Consider the following 20,770-nt stretch of genomic DNA (forward strand, 5'->3'; position numbering starts at 1 on the left):
ACACGCGCCCGGCCACGCGCCTGCAAGCTCGGCCCCTTACCGGTCCAGCAGCGCCAGCAGGGCCAGGCGGTCGTACCAGACCTTGATCCACTTGCCGGGGAAGATGAGGAACTTGTAGAACTGATCGCGGTTGAACTTCCCTGGGGCCGAAGAGCAGGACAAGGCCTCCAGGTCCTGACTCTGGTGCTGCCAGACCCGGAGAGAAGCGAGAAAGACGGTTCACACCGACCTGCTGCTGCCGTAGAGGCTCCTCGTCATTGAAGACAGGGGTCCTCAAACTTCTTAAACAGGGGGCCAGTTCACTGTCCCTCAGGCCGTTGGAGGCCCGGACTATAGTTTAAAAAAAAACTACGAACAAATTCCTATGCACACTGCACATATCTTATTTTGAAGTAAAAAGACAAAACGGGAACAAATACAGTATTTGTATTTGCATGTGGCCCGCGGGCCTCCCACTGGAAACGGGGCCCAGACGCCTGCCTCCACGAGGCTCCTGCACAGCCAGGGGGGACCTACCCGGGGGGCGTCGGGCTGGGTCCTCTGCGCCACCATCAGCAGCAGCTGCTGCTGGAGCGGGCTCACCGAGGCGTCCCCCGAGGAAGGGTCGGGGCTCCCTGAGCTGGTGCTGGAGGAGCTGACCGGAGCGTCTCTGGGGGCGAGACAGAAGCTGGGTTACCCTCTCCTGTTGTCCTGGGGTCGCGTCTGTCACACACAGCGGGGGGCGCTGGGGCCCCCGACGCGGGCAGTGAGGCCAGGGATGGACGTGTGTGTGCAGAGCCTCTTCCAGGACAATCGCCAGGGCTGTCGGGGTGCCTGGGCCCCCAGGGCCGTCTGGGGTGACAGCCTTCATGTTCTTTATTTTTTTTAATATATTTTTATTGATTCCAGAGAGGAAGGGAGAGGGAGAGAGAGAAACATCCATGATGAGAGAGAATCATGGATCGGCTGCCTCCTGCACACCCCGCACTGGGGATTGGGCCCACAACCCAGGCATGTGCCCTGACCGGGAACCGAACCCTGACCCCCTGGTTCATAGGTGATGCGCAACCACTGTGCCACACCGGCCGGGCAGAAAGGTGCGCTTTTGTTCGGGCAGAGCTGGGCCTCACACTGACGGTGACGACATCCCACCACACTGCACTCCCGGGGTTTCATCCAAGTAGCAAATAATCAAAACACCTCTGCTTCTGTATGTTCCCACTGATGTGGAAATAAACACCTGAAATGCTTCATCTTCGCCAGATCTCAGAAATCACAGCCCGCCAGCCCGAGGGAGGGAGGGAGGGAAGGAGGGAGGGAGGGAGGGAGGGGAGGAGGGAGGATGGGCCTTGTGTCCCTGCTGACTCTGTCTTGTGTCTCAAGCTGTCTCGGGCCTGACATGGAGCTGGCCACCCAGGGGACAGGGCAGAAATGAGAGTCAGCCCAGTGCTCACTGTGCAGGGCATCTCAACAAAGCAGCCCCGTTTTGAAACCCCCGGCCTCTTATTTAGACTTTTAACAGGGATTCTTGTTTTACAGTCTGCAAACAGCTCTTCTTTCCGAGGTCAGCGATATCCATCTGTGCGTCGGAGATGGAGGAACAGCAGAGGGGGAGCCGGGCAGGGCCGCCAGCACGGGATCTGGGCGCCACCAAGTGGCCGCCGGGGGCTGTGACCACCAGAGCGGAACCCCACTGCGTCAGGGCTTCTTCCCAGGGGGGCAGAGGAGGTGACTCCGAGGACAGGAGTCTACCCAGAAGCGGCCTCGGACACCTCCCACCCTCACACCTCCTGCCTGGGTGAAGACTGAGCCTCGAAGGCGTGAGAAAACAAAGCCAGGACTGCGGGGGGGGGGGGGGGGGGGGGGGAGGTGCCGAGGGCAGCCACGGAAACGGAGGAGAGGGCACGGCATCGGCATCGGGGTGGTAGGAACCCCTCAACCGCTCACAGTCATCTTTTTTTTTTTTAATATATTTTTATTGATTTCAGAGAGGAAGGGAGAGGGAGAGAGAGAGAGAGAGACAGAAACATCAATGATGAGAGAGAATCATGGATCAGCTGCCTCCTGGGGATCGAGCCCACAACCCAGGCATGCGCCCCGACCAGAATCGAACCCGGGACCCTTCAGTCGGCAGGCCAACGCTCTATCCACTGAGCCACACCAGCCAGGCCCAGGGATTATAATATTAAAGTGCCTCCTGTACTAGTAAAAATACTGTAGAGGCCAAAATGCTGGGACACAAGTTAGCAGGGAGGACAGAAGGCACTTAACCACCTTAAAACCCCAGCAAGTGGGTCGTGAGCGTGCTCCGAGGGGCTCCCACCTGCCCGAGGTCAGGGTCTCTGCTCTCCAAGGTCATTGGGAACGTGAGTCCCTGCCCTGCCAGCTACCCTCAACCCGGGCGTGTGCCCTGACGGGGAAGCGAACCGTGACCTCCTGGTTCATAGGTCGGCGCTCAACCGCTGGGCCACGCCGGGACCAGGCCAGATCTTCCTTTTTTTCACACAAAACCCACACGCTTAGACACCGACCAGTGGCCAAGCACATCCACATCCTCACCTCGGCGACAGTCAGAAGCAGCCTCGCGGCAGCTCCCAACTCTGAACGCGGAGCGCACTCACCCGGCCGGAGAGAGACCGTCGTGACTTGATGGCTGGGGCGGGGCAGGGCCATCTTTCTGATTTCCAGACTTTAAATAGCAAGATCGAATTTCTCCTGTAAAAACACAACATTTCGGCAAAGAGTATTACACTTGATGATCTGTATATGGATCATTTCGGCTTAAACCGTTTCCAAGTTAGAGGGGACGCGTTTTGAGCTGCTTGAATAAAAACTGTGCCCCGGTCAGTGTGGCTCAGTGGGTTGAGCATCGCCCCATTACACCAAAAGGTCACAGGGTCAATTCCAGGTCAAGGGCACATGCCCGGGTTGTGGGTTCGGTCCCCAGGAGGAGGCAGGAGGCAGCCCATCGATGTTGCTCTCTCACATCAATGTTTCTCTCCCTCTCCCTTCCTTTCTCTCTAAGATCAATAAACACTTTTTTTTTTTAAATTGGCAATCTAGGTCCATTCCTTACATTTCTGCACAGAATGTGCAAGTTAATCCATCTTGTTGTACTTCTCTGATAATCCTTCCTTCCTTCCTTCCTTCCTTCCTTCCTTCCTTCCTTCCTTCCTTCCTTCCTTTTCTTTCTCCCATGTTAAATCCTTTTTATAACAAGGCACCAAAATATATCAAGGCCGTATTTTCAACATCTATCCAAAATTGCTGACTAGGTCCTGGCCATTGCCTTCCTGGAGTTTACCACTGTGAGGGGGGAAATGCCCTTAATCGCACGATCTTTAAGTCGGTAAAGAATTACAAGCTGTAAGAGGACCCAAGGAAGATGAGAAGAGGGTGTTCGGGGAACAGGAAGCAGGACCCCACCAGGTCCAGGGCGTTCAGGAACCATTTGCCTGGGGAGCTCTCTTTGGACGTGAGATCTGAAGGGTGAACAGCGCATGGTGGGCGTGGGGACACAGCGAGTGCAAAGGCCCTGGGGCAGGAGAGAGCGCGCCCCGTTCTAAGAACCTTCCACGTGAACCATCGTAGGACTACGTCTCCCTGTCCCCAAGCCTCGTGCTCAGGCCAAGGGACCACGTGGGATCCCACCGAAGCCGCCTGCTTGCCCCTCCCTCCTCACGAGGCACGCGCTCCGAAGGCTCACCGTGCTCGTCGATGAAGACGTGCATGGCGTCCCCGGAGCTCTCCTCTTGCACGGACGTCTCGGGCCCGCTGATGACTTGCAAGACGGAGCTGTCTTGCTGGGACGTGACCCTGTAGATGATCCGTCTCTGCCGGTTGCCCTGGAAACTTAACAGACACGCCAGGTTCAAACGCTGGCAGGAAGGGGACGCCGCCTCGTCCTCGGCAAAGCATGAGAGGGCGCGGCCGGCGAGCAAGGCCGCCTCTCGCCGGGCCCCCGTGCGCAGCTAGACCAGAAGCCAGTTCTCCTTACAGGGCCGTGACCTTGGCGGGCTCCGTGCGTGCGGGGCTGGGGCTGGCGAGCTCTTGACTCTGCACGTCCGGTTTCCCGTGCTTGGCGCTGCGTCCGCTTTCCGGGATTTCGTTCTTCCTCTCCTGGGAGCCGTTATCTGCAAAGCATGGCTTGACGTGTTCATGTAAGATTGAATGAGAAGTTCACGTGGAAGCACATGGAAGTAAGTTACCCAAACCGAAACGAAGGGTAGAGAGAAAATCTAAATGGTTCCTGTGAATTCAGAGTGTGTTTAAAATACGCCTTTGGCCCTAACCGGTTTGGCTCAGTGGATAGAGCATCCGCCTGCAGACTCAAGGGTCCCGGGTTCGATTCTGGTCAAGGGCATGTACCTTGGTTGCTGGCACATCTCCAGTGGGGAGTGTGCAGGAGGCAGCTGACCGATGTTTCTCTCTCATCGATGTTTCTAACTCTCTATCCCTCTCCCTTCCTCTCTGTAAAAAAATCAATAAAATATATTTTAAAAATAAAATAAAAAATAAATAAATACGCCTTTGGTTGACTACGTAAATACCTAAACCAGCGGTTCTCAACCTGTGGGCTGCGACCCCTTTGGCGGTCGAGCGACCCTTTCACAGGGGTCGCCTAAGACCATCCTGCAGATCAGATATTTCCATGACGATTCATCACAGTAGCAACATGACAGTGATGAAGTAGCAACAAGAATAATTTCATGGTTGGGTCACAACATGAGGAACTGCATTTAAAGGGCCAGAAGGTGGAGAACCACTGAAATGTATTTGAAAACAGCGTATGCGATGGAGGCATGATGTAGACGTCGCCCAGCACATCTGCTTCCCGTGCAGATGATGCAGGGACGCCCTTGACATCGCTCCCGGGACCCTGGCTCCCCCGGCTGAGATCACCCACTCAGGTTCCTTAGGCACCAGTGGGCAGCATCGGACGAAAACCGTCACATCCACAAACCTGGCCATTCCGGAGCGAGGCCCCATTTCCCATTTAAAAAACGGATCCGTCTTTTCCCCTCACGCGTTCTCCAAATCGAAGCTTCCCAGCTAACGTAGACTGGGTCCCTCCAGGAGGCAGGCACCGGTTAGGTGCTGCCGCTCGGGGCCGGCACCTTCAGCAAATCCCAGCGCCCGGCGGTGGTCCCACTACACGCAAAGCCAAACCAGACCACACGGAGACACCCCGCCTGCCCCGGGGTGACTCACCTCCAGGAAGCCCGCCGTCCTTGCCCGGCTCCGGGGGACCACGCCTCTGGCCGGGCGCCCCCACCTTGGCGGTGCTGATGGACTCCAACAGGGAGACAAACTCCAGGAAGTTGGACTCGTTGGGAGTCTGTCCCTCCTTCGCCTCCAGATCGGACTTGGACGTGGGCATGGCTCTCTCCTTCTCGGGACCAACCTCGGCGGGGCTCCTGCTCAGGAAGACCTCGGTGCCGCTGTCCACGCTGAGCACCCGGCCGTGTCGCTTCTCCTGGCTGCTCTTGCACGACGAGGGGTCGAGGCTGGCCTGGCCAGCCCTTCCCTGCTCACCCTCGGGGGCCGCCGAGTCACAGGGGCGTCCCGGGGAAGGACTGCGGGCCTCGGTGGCATGGCCCTGGTCCCCGGACTCCCAGCCGGTGCGCTGGGCAGAGGGGGCCTCCACCATCCATCTCTCAGGCGCCCTCTGGTCCCCGTCCTCAGACAGCTCGAGGGTGATGACGGGGACCCTCGGCTCCACGTGTGGGGGACCGGCCCGCCCCGGGGTGGCCGGCGGGGCTCCGGACGGCAGAACGGTCCTCCCGGGGCCGACCCCCTGCAGGTGGAGCGAGCTCTCCAGGTCCGTCACGGAGCCCCGGGCGCTGCTCATGGTGATGATGATCTTAATGGGCTCGTGCAGGCTCAGCGGGTCTCCGGGCTCAGAGGTGTCAATCAGAGTCACGGCCACCTCACCCTCGGAGACGTCCCCTTGCAGGTTCAAGGGCGGGTCCGCCTGCTGGGAAGCGTCCCCCGGCGGGTGCCCGGGGTCGGTGATGACGGCGTGACACTGCGGCCAGCTGCGGCTCAGGCTCTCCGACTGCTCCCTGGCCGAGCCCTGGGCATCATTCCCGGGCTCCGGAGTCAGGACTGAATTCTCGCTCCCCCACGGCTGGAAGGAAACGCCTGTTCTCAGGGAGGTCTTCTCCTCCAGGCCGCCCTCCGACCGGTGGCGGAGAGGGGGCTGCCCCCTGCCCCCTCCGCCCCTCCCTCTGTCGCCTGGCTTCGCTGGGACGGCTGGCAGGGTCCCGGCTCCCGGAACGGGGGCTTTAGAAGGAGGGGAGCCGTCCGTTTTGACGCCAGGTGGGGTGGGTGCCACGGGTGCCACAGGCTGGTCTTCTGCCAGGATGACACCTGCCATCAACAACAACAGCAACTTTATTGGCGCTGGAATTGGATGGAGAATGGTCCGGGCCAAGACCTGACAACAACAGAACTAAAAACAGCACCAGGGCCAAAGCGAATGGACGCTTATTTGAAAAATGTCACCTTCGCCTCGAAAGTGTTCTTGAAATCTCTATACTGAAAAAATATACAGTGGGGCCTTGACTTAAGAGTGTCCTGACTAACGAGTTTTTCGAGATATGAGCCGTCTCTCGGCCGATTTTTTGCTTTGAGTTGCGAGCTAAAATTCGGGTTACGAGCCAGCTTCAGATACCCCGCCGCTAGTTGGCGCAGCGCACGTCACAGCGAACGCCACAACATCAGCCCAGCATCACGTGTCTCACTCGTTCCCTTTATGGTTTGACATACGAGTAATTTGAGTTAGGAGCTCCATCACGGAACGAATTAAACTCGTAAGTCAAGGCCCCACTGTATAATAATTCAGACTTTGTTTAGCTTCTGCTGTTTTGTGGCCTTGGGAGCCAGGCTGGGAACGGCCACCCTGGCTCGGTGGTTGAGCCAATTTCAAGTCTGTATGTTGATGATACGCTTACTCTACTTTACGCCTGCTGTGACGCGCCCTACGGAACGAGGACCGAACTGGGGAAGGGACAATGAAATATGACCGATACAACGTCACACTTTGAATGCAGACGTGACATACAGATTCTAATGAGAAACCATTAAAATGAAGAGTAGCCAAAACCGGTTTGGCTCAGTGGATAGAGCATCGGCCTGCGGACTGAAGAGTCCCAGGTTCGATTCCGGTCAAGGGCATGTACCTGGGTTGCGGGCACATCCCCAGTAGGAGATGTGCAGGAGGCAGCTGATCGATGTTTCTCTCTCATCGATGTTTCTAACTCTCTATCTCTCTCCCTTCCTCTCTAAAAAATCAATAAAATATATTTTTTAAAAAATGAAGAGTAAAAGAAATGTAGTAAAACTATAACTATGCAGTCTGAGGCATTTCCAATGATTACACGGGGATTCTCTTTGACGGCATTGTTTTTCACTTCTCGGAGGATCGTGCTGAGATAAAATATTAAATGATGACCACAGACACCCTACCTTTGAGATCTTCCACTGTTTCCTGTGCCGGCAACTCCTAAGTAAAGGAGAGAAGGATAATCAATACATGACTCAGCTCGCTGCCCACTTCCGGGCAGTCAGCAACCACTGCCCTTGTCAGTGACGCTGCTTAAGCTTCCAATAAGATGGGCAGCAGAAAAGAAAAATGCAAAATCATCCGCATGGAGACACCCACCTACGACCACTGCCCTGTGATAAAAGGGAGTTCTCTAGCGAAGGGCCACTCAATCATCCCTGGGCATCCCAGGGAGGAGGTGCGTGCAGGAATGTAGCATAGGGCCTGGCCGGTTTGGCTCAGTGGATAGAGCGTCGGCCTGTGGACTGAAGGGTCCCTGGTTCAATTCCCGGTCAGGGCACATGCCCGGGTTGCAGGCTCGATCCCCAGTGTGGGGCGTGCAGGAGGCAGCTCGCTGATGTTTCTATCTCTCACTCCCTCTCCCTACCTCTCTGAAATCAATAAAAATAAAAAAATAATTTAAAAAATTTGAGTTTTCTTTTAAAAAAAAAAGAATGTAGCATACGGAGAAGAAATAATGTCCTACTTTATACTACAGTGACTAGAGCCCAATAAAATTAATCTAGAAAAGGGGTGATTTATGCCCGGCCAGTGTGGCTCAGTGGTTGAGCGTTGACCTATGAACCAGGAGGTCACGGTTCAATTCCCAATCGGGGCACATGTCCGGGTTGCAGGCTCGATCCCAAGTAAGGGGCGTGCAGGGGGCAGCCGATCAGTGATTCTCTCTCATCATTGATTTCTCTCTCTCTCCCTTCCTCTCTGAAATCAATAAAAACATATATTTTTTTAAAAGGGTGATTTAATGACCTTCTAACAGAAAGGGGTGGATTAAGGAGGAGAGGTGGGGCTGACTCCAGGAGAAGGGAGAGGGGAGGAAGGGGAGTGAAGGTCTGCAGTGGGCTCTTCCGGCCAGAGCGGCAGGCTGGGCAGGTGGGTGTTCCCAACACACGACCGGGTGTCTCTCCTACGGTCCCAGCATGGCCCCAGGTCACCTCCTCGCTCCGAGACGTGCTATTCCACAGGCTCAAGGGCCAGGGTCCACAGCGAGGAGCATGTAAGCTCCATCACAGTGCACGCGCCCAGTCCCGGCGGGTTCTGCACCCGGCACCGAGGGTGGGACGGGGAAGCCCACACTCACCAGCAGCCCAGAGGAGCGGTGAGAGCCGGAGTTCTGCCCCTGGGAGCCGCAGCGCAGGGGGGGTGTGCAGCAGCTCCGGTCGGCCTCTCCCTTCTTGCCATTGCTAGTCAGCTGGTTATTGCTAACCCAAAAGGAGAAACAGGAGAGCAGTGAAATTAGCAATCAGAACGATGACACTTTCCGTACTGGTCCCCGGACAATTTTTCCCCGGACTCCATTTCGTCATAATCACTGTATACAAATTAAGTTTTTAAGACAGAGTAATAAGCATGACTTTAAAATAAGACATGTGCCTGGCTGGTGCGGCTCAGTAGGTTGAGTGTCGACCTGTGAACCAGGAGGTCACGGTTTGATTCCCGCTCAGGGCACAGGCCCGGGTTGCGGGCTCGATCCCCAGTGTGGGGCGTGCAGGAGGCAGCCGATCCCTGATTCTCTCTCATCATGGATGTTTCTAGCTCTCTCTCTCCCTCTCCCTTCCTCTCTGAAATCAATGAAAAAAATATATTGTAATCAAGATGAAAACATTTAAATGGTGAGCTGATGCGTGAGTCGGCCGTGCTACCTCGGGGTTTTGTGGTTCGGTGTGTGTTCGCTGTGGGTCTCTCTGTGTTTGCTGGGCTTCTCTTTCTTTCCGGAGGGCCTCCGCTGAATCGCTTCTCCTTCATCGAACATGAGGTGGAGGCGGTAGCTGACCAGTTTGATTATTGCGAAGAATATAGTCACTGAACTGCAGTAGAGAAATACAGTGACGGCGCTGGGAGGAAGAGCCTGGAGAAGAGAGAAGAAAGGAGAAAGTCACGTGCTTATAGGACCATCTTTCTTTGAAATCTGAAAGCATTTTGGACTATTTATGGAGCATAAATTGGACAAGATTTCAAAGGATCATTCTTAGAACTTTTCCACCTGCGCTACCTGAGGAGAAAGAGCTGCTACCCTTTCCGTCTTTTTACAGTCTTTCTTAAAGTTCCTCAGGTTCTGACATAGTCCATGCTGCATTGAAATCAATAAAAATATATTTAATATAAAAAAAAAAGACTGAACAAGGTTGCACTGTGTGTATGTAGCGCATTTTGCTTATCCCTTCATCGGTCAATAGAAATTTGGGCTGATTCCACAAGACCCTGCTTTCATTTTTTTTTTTTTTTTTTTGGATATATAATCTGATGTGAAACTGCTGGATCCTATGGTCATTCTGTTTAATTTTTTTAAAATATATTTTTATTGATTTCAGAGAGGAAGGGAGAGGGAGCGAGAGAGAGAAACATCCATGATGAAACAGAATCACTGATCGGCTGCCCTCTGTGTGCCCCCCACGGGGGACCGAGCCCGCAACCCGGGCATGTGCCCTGACCAGGAATCGAACCGTGACCTCCTGGTTCCTAGGTCGACGCTCCACCATTGAGCCACGCCGGCCGGGCCTGTTCAATTTTTCGAGGACCTGCCATACTGTTTTCCACGTGACTGCACCACTTTATGCCACTTCAGGCTTATTCATAACTGATGGGTATGACTCGCCATCGCTTGAGCAGCCTGGAGAGATCAATACTGAATCCCCGAGGACTGGCTATGAATAGCACGGTGCCCCAGTGAGAATAAACCGCTTCCACGGGGACCAAAAAGGAATATCCTACTTCAAACTGACAAATAAAGAACCGTGGGAGGCCCGGGTCCGCACCGCCAAGAGGAGGCCGGGCCGGGAGCAAGGCCTTTCAGCATCGCCCGCTGCCGCCGCTTCCCGCAAACCCCACTGTCTCAGGCAGGTGCGGGCAGGAGGCAGCAAGTTCAGAGTCAAGTGAATGACGGAGAAACTGCAAGGGACGGTGCATCTCAAGGTGAGCATAAAGGAGGCCCCCAGAGCTGGGAGGGCCAGATTCGAATTTAGAGAAGGAAAGCATGGACCACATCCTTCCATGGCAGAAAAGGCCTTTCTCTCTCTTTCTTTTTAATTTAAATATGTAATTTTTTAAAAAATATATATTTTTATTGATTTTCTACAGAGAGGAAGGGAGAGAGACAGAGAGCCAGAAACATCGAATAAAGAGAAACATCGATCAGCTGCCTCCTGCACACTCCCCACTGGGGATGTGCCCGCAACCAAGGCACATGCCCCTGACCGGAACCGAACCCGGGACCCTTCAGCCTGCAGGCTGATGCTCTATCCACTGAGCCAAACCGGTCTTGGCAATATCTGTAATTTTTTAAAATTGATTTTAGAGAGGATGGGAGAGGGAGACAGAAACATCCATGATGAGAGCAAATCATGGATCGGCTGCCTCCTGCACACCCCACACCGGGGATCGAGCCTGCAACCCAGGCATGTGCCCTTGACTGGAATCGAACCCAGGACCCTTCAGTCTGCAGGCTGTCACTCTAGCCACTGAGCCACACCGGTGAGGGTGCCAAGGCCTTTCTTAGGAAGAAGATGAGTACAAACGCGAGGGCTGACCAGGACGAGAGGTGCCCTTTGAGAACCAGTGACATGCCCAGCAGTAAGCAAAGGAACCACACCCACGTGGGCTGGCCCGTCGGCCACGCAAGGCTGAGCCGGCTGCTCCCACTCAGACGCCTCCAGGTGATGGGGTCAAGTGGGGGCTGACGTCCAGTCCCCAAGTCCGAGCCAGGAAAGAGTGCCTTTAGCGAAAGGCCACCTGTCCATCATTCACCATACTTCATGCAAAGGCATCTTGCTTGTTAGAAGTGGGAGTGGAAGGAGGGGTGGCCAAAATACACAAAACCTAGCCCGGCCGGTGTGGCTCAGTGGTTGAGCATCTACCTATGAACCAGGAGGTCATGGTTTGATTCCCGGTCAGGGCATATGCCTGGGTTGCAGGCTCAATCCTCAGTGGGGGTTGTGCAAGAGGCAGCCAATCAGTGATTCTCTCTCATTATTGAAGGTCCCTCCCTCTACCTCCCTCTCTGAAATCAATAAAAACATTTTTTTAAAAAAGAAAGGAAGGAAGGAAGAAGGAAAGACAGCCCTAGATGGTTTGGCTCAGTGGATAAAGCGTCAGCCTGCGGACTGAAAGGTCCCGGGTTCGAGTCCAGTCAAGGGCACATGCCCGGGTTGTGGGCTCGATCCCCAGTAGGGGGCGTGCAGGAGGCAGCCGATCAATGATTCTCATCATTGATGTCTCTCTCTCTCCCTTCCTCTCTGAAGTCAATAAAAATATCTTTTTTAAAAAAAAAAAAGATACAAAACCTAAGGAAAACTAGTTATGGACCCAAATGGGGAGTGGCTAGACCAGCCGTGGGCAAACTACGGCCCGCGGACCGGATCCGGCCCATTTGAAATGAATAAAACTAAAGAAAAAAAAAAAGACCGTACCCTTTTATGTAATGATGTTTACTTTGAATTTATATTAGTTCACACAAACACTCCATCCATGCTTTTGTTCCGGCCCTCCGGTCCAGTTTAAGAACCCATTGTGGCCCTCGAGTCAAAAAGTTTGCCCACCCCTGGGCTAGACTATAGCAGTAACAGCTGCTATGCATAGAGCGCTCACTCTATGGCTGGTGCTACGCCAACAGTGACAGGTTCTCCCACTTCGTTATAATTAGAAACGAAGTGGCTGCTGACCAAGCGAATCTCTGAGGCTGAACCAAAAAGGAGAAGTGGGAACAGAGCAAGTCTGGCGGGAAGGGAAGGGAACGTAGCTACAGCGCCCAGAGGACAGGCTTTCAGTGTGAAAATCGCAGAGGACGTGCCCTGCCTGGGTGGGGGCTTGGAGAATGGGAAGGTCCCACCCATTTTTTCCAGGGCCCACCTCTTCCTCTGACCAAGCTGCCAGGGGATAACCAGGTCCCACTCTGTGTGCCTCTACTGTTTGGGGGGTCCACGTGCTCTCGTGTGGAGCAGCTCAGGCAGCACCAGTCGGTGGGAAGGCCAGAGACCTGGACACCCTGGGAACCCCAGGACCTCGGCTAACATTCTCAATTTTCCCATCATTCTCTAGATGGCCGTGGCCAGGCCCTCTCCCTGGGCGCAGCCGCTAAAGCTATTAAGTGAAACCCATTATCCCCATTTCAGAGGTGATACAACGGAAGAAGTGCCCGGCCGGCGTGGCTCAGTGGTTGAGCGTCCACCTATGAACCAGGAGGCCAAGGTTCGATTCCCCGTCAGGGCACATGCCCAGGTTGCGGGCTCCATCCCCAGTAGGGAGAGTGTAAGAGGCGGCTGATCCATGATTCTCTCTCATCATGGATGTTGCTATTTCTCTCTCCCCTCCTCTCTGAAATCAATAAAAATATATTTTTTAAAGAAAAGTGGAGAAGTGAAGTGACTCACACAAGGTCACACCCTTGGTAAGCACTAGCCAGGCGCCGTCACAACTCATTCAGGGTCAGAGTCATGGCCGGGTGTTTCTGCCCTAAACCTCCACAGGGACCTCCGTTATCTCAGACAGGTTAAGTACAGAACACGTGTAATAAATCAAAGCTTAAATGTCTCTGATGACAAATGCATCGTTCAGTCTGTGCAAAAGGGCACGAGGTGTGTGCAAGGGCACACACCTCGCTTGCAGGCTCCTCCCCGGCCCGGGCCCTGGTCAGGGCGTGTGCAGGAGGCAACCAATCGATGTGTTTCTCTCACATCACATCGATCGATGTTTCTCTCTGTCTTTTCCCTCTCTCTTCCACTCTCCCTAAGCCCTAGCCGGTTTGGCTCAGTGGATAGAGCAGGTGGACCAGAGTTTGATTCCGGTCAAGGGCACACACCTCGCTTGCAGGCTCCTCCCCGGCCCGGGCCCTGGTCAGGGCGTGTGCAGGAGGCAACCTTGTGCAGGGGCCATGCTAATTTTCTCTGGATCGTTCCAGTTTTAGTACATGTGCTGCTGAAGTGAGCTGGGGTGTGTGTTTTGAGCATTTCTCATACATATAGAGTTTATGAATGTGAATAAATTACTTTCCACCATATCAACCAAAGCTAAGGCAACTCTAGGGCGTAGAGCTAAGTACTAATACAATTTTAATGTACACAGTCCAAGTCCCTACAGCGAATTCTCCCTACAGTGGGCTGCCTGGAGGGAGCACACTCAAGCTAAAATTGTGCAACACCCAGAAAGGTTCCAGGCCCCTCAAATCACAGAACTCCGAGTAAGCCCCCGCTGTCAGCAAGCAGCAGATATCCTTTTGGGCCCACGTTCTTGTAAATTGAACAAACCGAAAAAGAAATTAGCAGCCCTAGCCGGTTTTGCTCAGTGGTTAGAGCAGGTGGACCAGAGTTTGATTCCGGTCAAGGGCACACACCTCGCTTGCAGGCTCCTCCCCGGCCCGGGCCCTGGTCAGGGCGTGTGCAGGAGGCAACCAATCGATGTGTTTCTCTCACATCGATCGATGTTTCTCTCTGTCTTTTCCCTCTCTCTTCCACTCTCCCTAAAAATCAATGGAAAAATATCCTCGGGCGAGGGTAACAACAACGACAAAAAGAGTGTGGCCCTAGATAGGCCAATTACCAGGTCAAACAGCTAATAAGTAGCCAAACAGACATTTAAACCAGGTCTGCGTGCAATTCCAGGTCAAGCCAGACAGATCCATGGCTTTGCGAGTGGCATCTCATTTAAGCCCCCAAATAAACACTGTACATCTGGTAGTGTGATTTTTCTCGCTTTTGAGATCAGAAACTGAAAAGTATCAGACAGGGTAAGTAACCCCCAAGGCCACAGAACTTGTGGGAGGCGGACCCACAATTTAACCCAGCGGCTGGACTGCCGAGCCACGGTCAAATTATGTTTTCGGAATAAAACCTTCCAATAGGCACATCGAAATTAGATTCTGGGCATGTGAAGGTTAGTAAGTCCGTGGGGCTTTTCAAATTAACCGCTGTTTCCAGCAGGTGTCTCCAATATGCCTCAGAAGGTCATCCCTCAGCAGGCACCCCGTTGCGGGAGCCCTACTAAGCCGGCAAGCCCCACTACGTGCCGTAACACTTTGCTCAGCATGAACAACGTTAGATGTGCCCGTGATCCTATTTGTGAGGTGTCTCCACACACAGTGGTGTGATAAGTTGAGCCGCTCCCCAACTGAACCTGTCTCCTTAAAGCAAAACGGGAAGGGAGGCGAGTGGGAGAACGTCAACGGCTCAATAGGTTTGAACACTTCATTCTGCCTTTGGGCCACCGTGCAGAATATTTACATCCAACACTGGCCCCCACTAACCAGCCAAGAGGCCCAGCACAGGCCCCCCACTCCCCAGCTCCCAGCAGAGGCTGACTCATCCTAACAACCAGCATCACAATCCGTCAGGACTCCAATGCACCCAAAGTCCTTTCCCCCTCTTTTTCTGCCAGTGAGTCCTGGTCCCCCTTTTCTCCTGCCCTTTCCCTCCTAAATTCCTGAGGACTTTCCCCATCCCACCTCCTGAGTATCGGGGCCAGCCCTGTCCATCAGCAGGCAGACCCACCGGCTTGGGTAGCTTTTTCCCTCATCCTGTCTTCCCTCCATCCAGTCCCCGCTCCAACCCGTCTCCCCTCCACCTGTCTCCCCTCCACCCAGTCTCCCCTCCACCCTGTCCCCGCTCCATCCTGCCTCCCCGGCCTTAGGCCGCCCCACTCACCAGGTGCAGGGCCAGCGGCAGCAGCAGCAGGAACAGCCACAGGTACAGGTGGCAGCTGTTGGTGAACTTGCTGTGCTCGGGGTCGTGGTACCAGCCCCCGGTGAGCGCGGCCCACACGCCCTGGCGGAGCAGCTGCAGCACCTGGGACCCCATGCCTGCTGCCCGGGGGTGGGGGCCCCGCTGCCCGCTGCTCCCAGGCCCAGGGCGCGCTCAGCTCTAACACCAGGGCCGCCGGGCCGCGCCCCCCGCCTTCTCCGCAGCCCCCTCCGCCTCCCCGCGCCCCACCACGGAAGCCCGAGCCGCCTTCCTGCCCCAAAGCGCGGACTGCGGCGCCGGAGCCGGCTGCTGCCGCCGCCGCCGGGCAGGTGAGCGCCATGTCCGCAGGAGGAAGGATTTTCCCATGATGCGCCGCGCGGCGGCTGGGAGGATGCTCCAGAGGCCCCGCCCAGTGCCCGCCCCATCGCGCACAGCCCTGCCCGGGGTGAGCCCCTCCTCCTATTAGGGGGCGTGAGGGCGGGTGCGGGCTGGAAGCGGTCCCTGGGGAAAGAAGGGACATATGTAATACTTTTTTTAATTTTTCATATATTTTATTTTTTACAGAGAGGAAGGGAGAGGGATAGAGAGTTAGAAACATCGATGAGAGAGAAACATCGATCAGCTGCCTCCTGCACACCCCTTACTGGGATGTGCCCGCAACCGAGGTACATGCCCTTGACCGGAATTGAACCTGGAACCCTTCAGTCCGCAGGCCGATGCTCTATCCACTGAGCCAAACCAGTTAGGGCTGTAATACTTTTAACAAGGAAGATTTAAAATAAGTAAGTAAATAAGTAAATAAAAATCTATCTCTGGCCCTAGCCGGCTTGGCTCAGTGGCTAGAGTGTCGACCTGCAGACTGAAGGGTCGTGGGCTCGATTCCGGTCAAGGGCACATGCCTGGGTTGTGGGCTCGATCCCCAGTAGGGGGCGTGCAGGAGGCAGCCAGTCAATGATTCTCTTTCATCATTGATGTTTCTAACTCTCCCTCTCCCTTCCTCTCTGAAATCAATTAAAAAAAAAAAAAAAGAAATGTTTTTTAAAGCAGAGTGGTCTTTACTCAGTTGTAACACTGGGTGGCACCAGAACACTGCTCCTCATACAGTAAAAGGCAGAACCTTTGGTCGTCTCACAAAGCAGGAAAAGACTTTGCACAAAGGGTGGATTCAGGACTCCAGAAAGCTCGCCCCAAATGACAGCGCCACTGTTCCCAGATGACACTGCTCTTGTCTCGTGAAGGTCAGTGTGTATTGTGTGTGTGTGTGTTTTGTCGGCGACTGTTACTTATTTTTTAAATTATTTTTTCTAAACCTTCTTTACAAATGAGTGTCCCTGGAGAACAGATTATACAAAAACAGAAAATACAGGCAAAGCAACTGAAATCAATCGCTTCAGAATCCTGGAAATTTAACCAAAGCCAAGGGCTGAACTACAAATCCTAATTACGGTACAACACACTGTGGGTACAACATAGCTGTTAAAAACAGTGAGGCCCGGCCGGTGTGGCTCAGTGGTTGAGCATCGACCTATGGACGAGGGGGTCATGGTTTGATTCCGGTCAAGGGTTGTGGGCTCGATCCCCAGTGGGGGGCATGCAAGAGGCAGCCGATCCATGATTCTCTCTCACCATTTATTCTCTCTCTCTCTCTCCCTCTCCTTTCCTCTCTAAAGTCAATAAGAATATATTTTTAAAACACACACACACACATGCACACACACACACACACGCACACACATACACACACATACACACACATACATACACGCACACACGCACACACACACGAAACATTGGTTGAAACAAGACCACAGGGCTACAGAAAAGGTCCGTGGTGTAAGTTTGACTTTCGCTGTGTGTCCCAGTCTAGTTTAGGGACCTTACATCCCCCACATGGAGCTGGTGTGCAGGAAATCGCCATGGTTTTCATGGCGATTAACCAGCATTACCGAGTAAATCCGTTCAGAGTAAAAGTCAACGGGGACCCATGAGTCCACGAACTGGACAGTGTGGTCAGGAACATCAACTTACTGTATGTTTTCTCATGTGACTAGCAAGCTGCTGGCACTTAATAAAAAGTAAACACAGCTCGTTTATTCACTATCATCTCAGGAGGATGACCTGCTCTGTTGCTTAATCATCTCTGTCTTGTGTCCGCTGTTTAATATGTCTGGCAGGGTCTGAAGAATTAGTGATCGGATTTGAAAAGAGTCCAGTCAATGACAGATAAAACCGAACGGAACAGGACAAAAGGTGCAAAAATGGCAACCCAACGGGGAAGAGCAACCTTCCTATCTCGGGTCCAAGGTCATGGCTCTGTGGCTTTGCTTCAGGAGGCCTATCTCCAAGGGTGTAAACAGGACCTTGGATTTCTGGGAGCGCTCAGATATTTACATTGTTATATTACTCCCTGAAGCGGCTCATTGTCCCCGCGAGCAGCCCTGGCCGTCATCTGTAACGGGAAACATGGGCGGGCAAAACTCCAGTCTGGTCCGCTGATTAAAGTTACAGAAGTTCTGAAATTCACGATTACGCTGTCCAGCGCTGAACGCCAGCTGGAACTCTGAAGATAAACAGCAACTGGACACACAGACTGAATTCAAAGCTGCCACACGTACAATCCGTGCCGCAAAGTGTTAACTTACTGTTGCTGTGTCATTAATCGTCGTTATTCTTCGCTTCACCCACATGTTTATTTTTTTAAATATATTTTCATTGATCTCAAAGAGGGAGGGATGGCGGTGGGGGGGGGGGGGGGGGGGAGAGAAACATCAATGATGAGAGAGAATCATGGATCGGCTGCCTCCTGCGCACCCCCTATTGGGGATCGAGCCCACAACCCGGGCATGTGCCCTTGACCGGAATTGAACCTGGAACCCTTCAGTCCACAGGCTGACGCTTTATTCATTGAGCCAAGCTGACTAGGGCCAGTCCTTTTTTTTTTTTTTTTTTTAATGCTATGCACACTTCTTTTTTTAAAAAAAAAATGTTTTTATTGATTTTTTAAATTATATGCTAAGCACCTTCCCAAGCCTTGACATGTATTAATTCAGTCTTCCCAACTGCCCTAGGAGGTTCACACTATGTATTATTGTTCCCATTTTACAGATGAGGGGACTGAGCCACAGAGAAGTAATATAACTTGCTCACGGTCACACAGCTACTAAATGGTATAATTGAAAAGATCCGAAGAAACTGGAAAGGTCATACATTTCTCTTTCCCTGATTCACTGTTGGTGGTCGTGAAGAACCCACACGGCAGGGAACTCTGGCCGACTACCGGCTCATTTCTTCAGAGTTTTTGTCATTATTTCTCTTCTATCTTTCCAGCCGCATCTGGCACAGGAGTCTCATGACCCCCAGCCGTTCCCTGAGCCACCACTGGCTGCATCTCCTGCCTTTGCCCACGCTGCCTGGAATGCCCCCTTTTCTGGGAGTCTCAGTCACACCCAGCTCCAGTGACGCGCGCAGCACCCCCTAGCGACCGGAGGCATACTAAATGGCTCCTTCCCTTTGAGTCCAGGACACTTGGCTTATTCTTCTGCACTGGAACTTTATTCTCTCTCTTTTTTTAAAAAAAAAAATTATATTTTTATTGATTTCAGAGAGGAAGGGAGAGAGAGAAAGAGAAACATCAATGATGAGAGAGAATCATGGATCACTGCCTCCTGCACGCCCCACATGGGGGATGGAACCAGCAACTGGGGTGCCCGACTAGGAATTGAACCGTGACCTCCTAGTTCATAGGTCGATGCTCAACCACTGAGCCACACTGGCCGGCCATATGCATAAACAGTAAAGATAAACGCGGGGAATAGCGACCTCTTCTCTGTAAAGCGCGCTGCTGGGTGATCTAGTCGGTCTGGCTACCTGTGGCTCCAGTGCGCGCGGCCGGGCACACCGGGCTGGGACCCGCTCAGGTTTGCTCAGCAGCCCGCACTGGGAAGGCTGTGCCCCCCGCCCTCCAGGGACGCCCTCCCGCCACTGCTCTTTAGGGACGAGGGGACTCCCAGAGCCTCGCCCGTCGGCTTCATTTAAACTTTCCCGCAACATTTCGGTGCCCTGGGCGGGCTCCGCCTCCTGGCCACGTGGGCGCGCGCACCGGAGTCCCGAGCTGGTATTGCACCTCCGGTGGCGTGGCTCCCGCGCCCGGGGTGGGCGTGGCGGCCCCGGCGCTGGGGGCGGTCCCGGAGGGGGTGTGACCGGCCCGGTGCTGCGGGCGGGTCCGGCAGGAGAGGGGGCGGGTCCTGAGGGGCGGGCGCAGGCGGCGGCCAGGGCGAGGGAGCGGCAGGCCCGCCGCAGGCCCAGCGCCACCATGGAGCGACGGCGCCCGCGGGCGCGGGGACCGCTGCGGCAGCAGAGGCGGCCGAGGCGGAGCGGTGGCTGAGGCCGGGGTCCCCGCGTGGGCCCGCGATCCCCTGCCGCCCCCGAGTCCCGATCCCTGCTCCCTGTCTTCCCGGGGCGCGGCGGCCACCCCGCCGGACGATGCGCGCCCGCGGCCGCCCCGGAGGCTGAGCCCGCCGCCCGCGCCCTCGCGGCCGCCCCCGATGGCCTTGCCGGGCGCCGAGGGCGTGGCCGACCGGCCGGGATCCCCGGACCGCGGCGCCCCGGCCGGCTCCGCGTCGTCGTCGTCCGCCTCCTCGGGCGGCTCGGCCTCGGCGGGCACGGGGCTGTGGGCCGCGCTGTACGACTACGAGGCGCGCGGCGAGGACGAGCTGAGCCTGCGGCGCGGGCAGCTGGTGGAGGTGCTGTCCCAGGACGCCGCCGTGTCGGGCGACGAGGGCTGGTGGGCCGGCCAGGTGCAGCGGCGCCTGGGCATCTTCCCCGCCAACTACGTGGCGCCGTGCGCCCCGGCCGCGCTGCCCGCGCCCCCCGCCCGCCCTCCCGCCGCCGCCGCGGCCCGGCTCGCCCGTGCACGTCGACTTCGAGCGGCTGGAGCTGAAGGAGCTGATCGGCGCGGGCGGCTTCGGGCAGGTGTACCGGGCCACCTGGCAGGGCCAGGAGGTGGCGGTGAAGGCGGCGCGCCGCGACCCCGAGCAGGACGCGGCGGCGGCGGCCGAGAGCGTGCGGCGCGAGGCGCGGCTGTTCGCCCGGCTGCGGCACCCCAACATCATCGAGCTGCGCGGCGTGTGCCTGCGGCAGCCGCACCTCTGCCTGGTGCTCGAGTTCGCCCGCGGCGGGGCGCTCAACCGCGCGCTGGCCGCCGCCAACGCCGCCCCGGAGCCGCGCGCCCCCGGCCCGCGCCGCGCGCGCCGCATCCCCCCGCACGTGCTGGTCAACTGGGCGGTGCAGATCGCGCGCGGGATGCTCTACCTGCACGAGGAGGCCGTGGTGCCCATCCTGCACCGGGACCTCAAGTCCAGCAACAGTAAGTGACTCGGCGGTTTGGGGGTGGGGGGAGGGCTGGGTACAGAGGCCATGCCCCGCGCGGCCCACCCCAGTGCCCGAGCTGGGCGGGCCTCCCCCGGCTCAGTGCCAGGTGGAGGGAGGCGGGAGGCGGGGGAGGCGAAGCTTGGCTGCCAGCAGTACCTCCTGGGCAGGGCTTCCAGGACTCAGAGGTCCA

The 20,770-nt window shown here is 55.4% G+C and overlaps 2 protein-coding genes and 1 pseudogene across 2 annotated transcripts in view; 1 reads left to right on the forward strand and 2 right to left on the reverse strand.

Moving 5' to 3' along the window:
- The window catches only part of PCNX2 (pecanex 2), a 56,492-nt gene extending 41,139 nt beyond the window's left edge, over positions 1-15,353 (reverse strand). Inside the window, exons 1-10 of the mRNA XM_070401103.1 lie at positions 15,175-15,353; positions 9,187-9,392; positions 8,625-8,745; positions 7,450-7,486; positions 5,191-6,351; positions 3,977-4,112; positions 3,686-3,831; positions 2,601-2,694; positions 517-649; positions 41-186 (exon numbers count right to left, since the gene is read on the reverse strand). Coding sequence (XP_070257204.1) covers positions 41-186; positions 517-649; positions 2,601-2,694; positions 3,686-3,831; positions 3,977-4,112; positions 5,191-6,351; positions 7,450-7,486; positions 8,625-8,745; positions 9,187-9,392; positions 15,175-15,327 — 2,333 coding nt within the window. The 5' untranslated portion in view covers positions 15,328-15,353. The remainder of the gene's footprint in view (positions 1-40; positions 187-516; positions 650-2,600; positions 2,695-3,685; positions 3,832-3,976; positions 4,113-5,190; positions 6,352-7,449; positions 7,487-8,624; positions 8,746-9,186; positions 9,393-15,174) is intronic.
- LOC138999391 (U6 spliceosomal RNA) lies at positions 13,392-13,464 on the reverse strand (annotated as a pseudogene).
- A 4,179-nt stretch (positions 15,354-19,532) lies between the features above and the next one.
- The window catches only part of MAP3K21 (mitogen-activated protein kinase kinase kinase 21), a 28,851-nt gene continuing 27,613 nt past the window's right edge, over positions 19,533-20,770 (forward strand). Inside the window, 2 exon segments of the mRNA XM_070401175.1 lie at positions 19,533-20,075; positions 20,077-20,575. Of these exon segments, the coding sequence (XP_070257276.1) occupies positions 19,755-20,075; positions 20,077-20,575 (820 nt within the window). The 5' untranslated portion in view covers positions 19,533-19,754.

Source organism: Myotis yumanensis, unplaced genomic scaffold (genome assembly GCF_028538775.1).
Source record: "Myotis yumanensis isolate MYYU_CA2020_CCGP unplaced genomic scaffold, mMyoYum1.0.hap1 SCAF_22, whole genome shotgun sequence".
NCBI classification, from domain to species: domain Eukaryota; kingdom Metazoa; phylum Chordata; class Mammalia; order Chiroptera; family Vespertilionidae; genus Myotis; species Myotis yumanensis.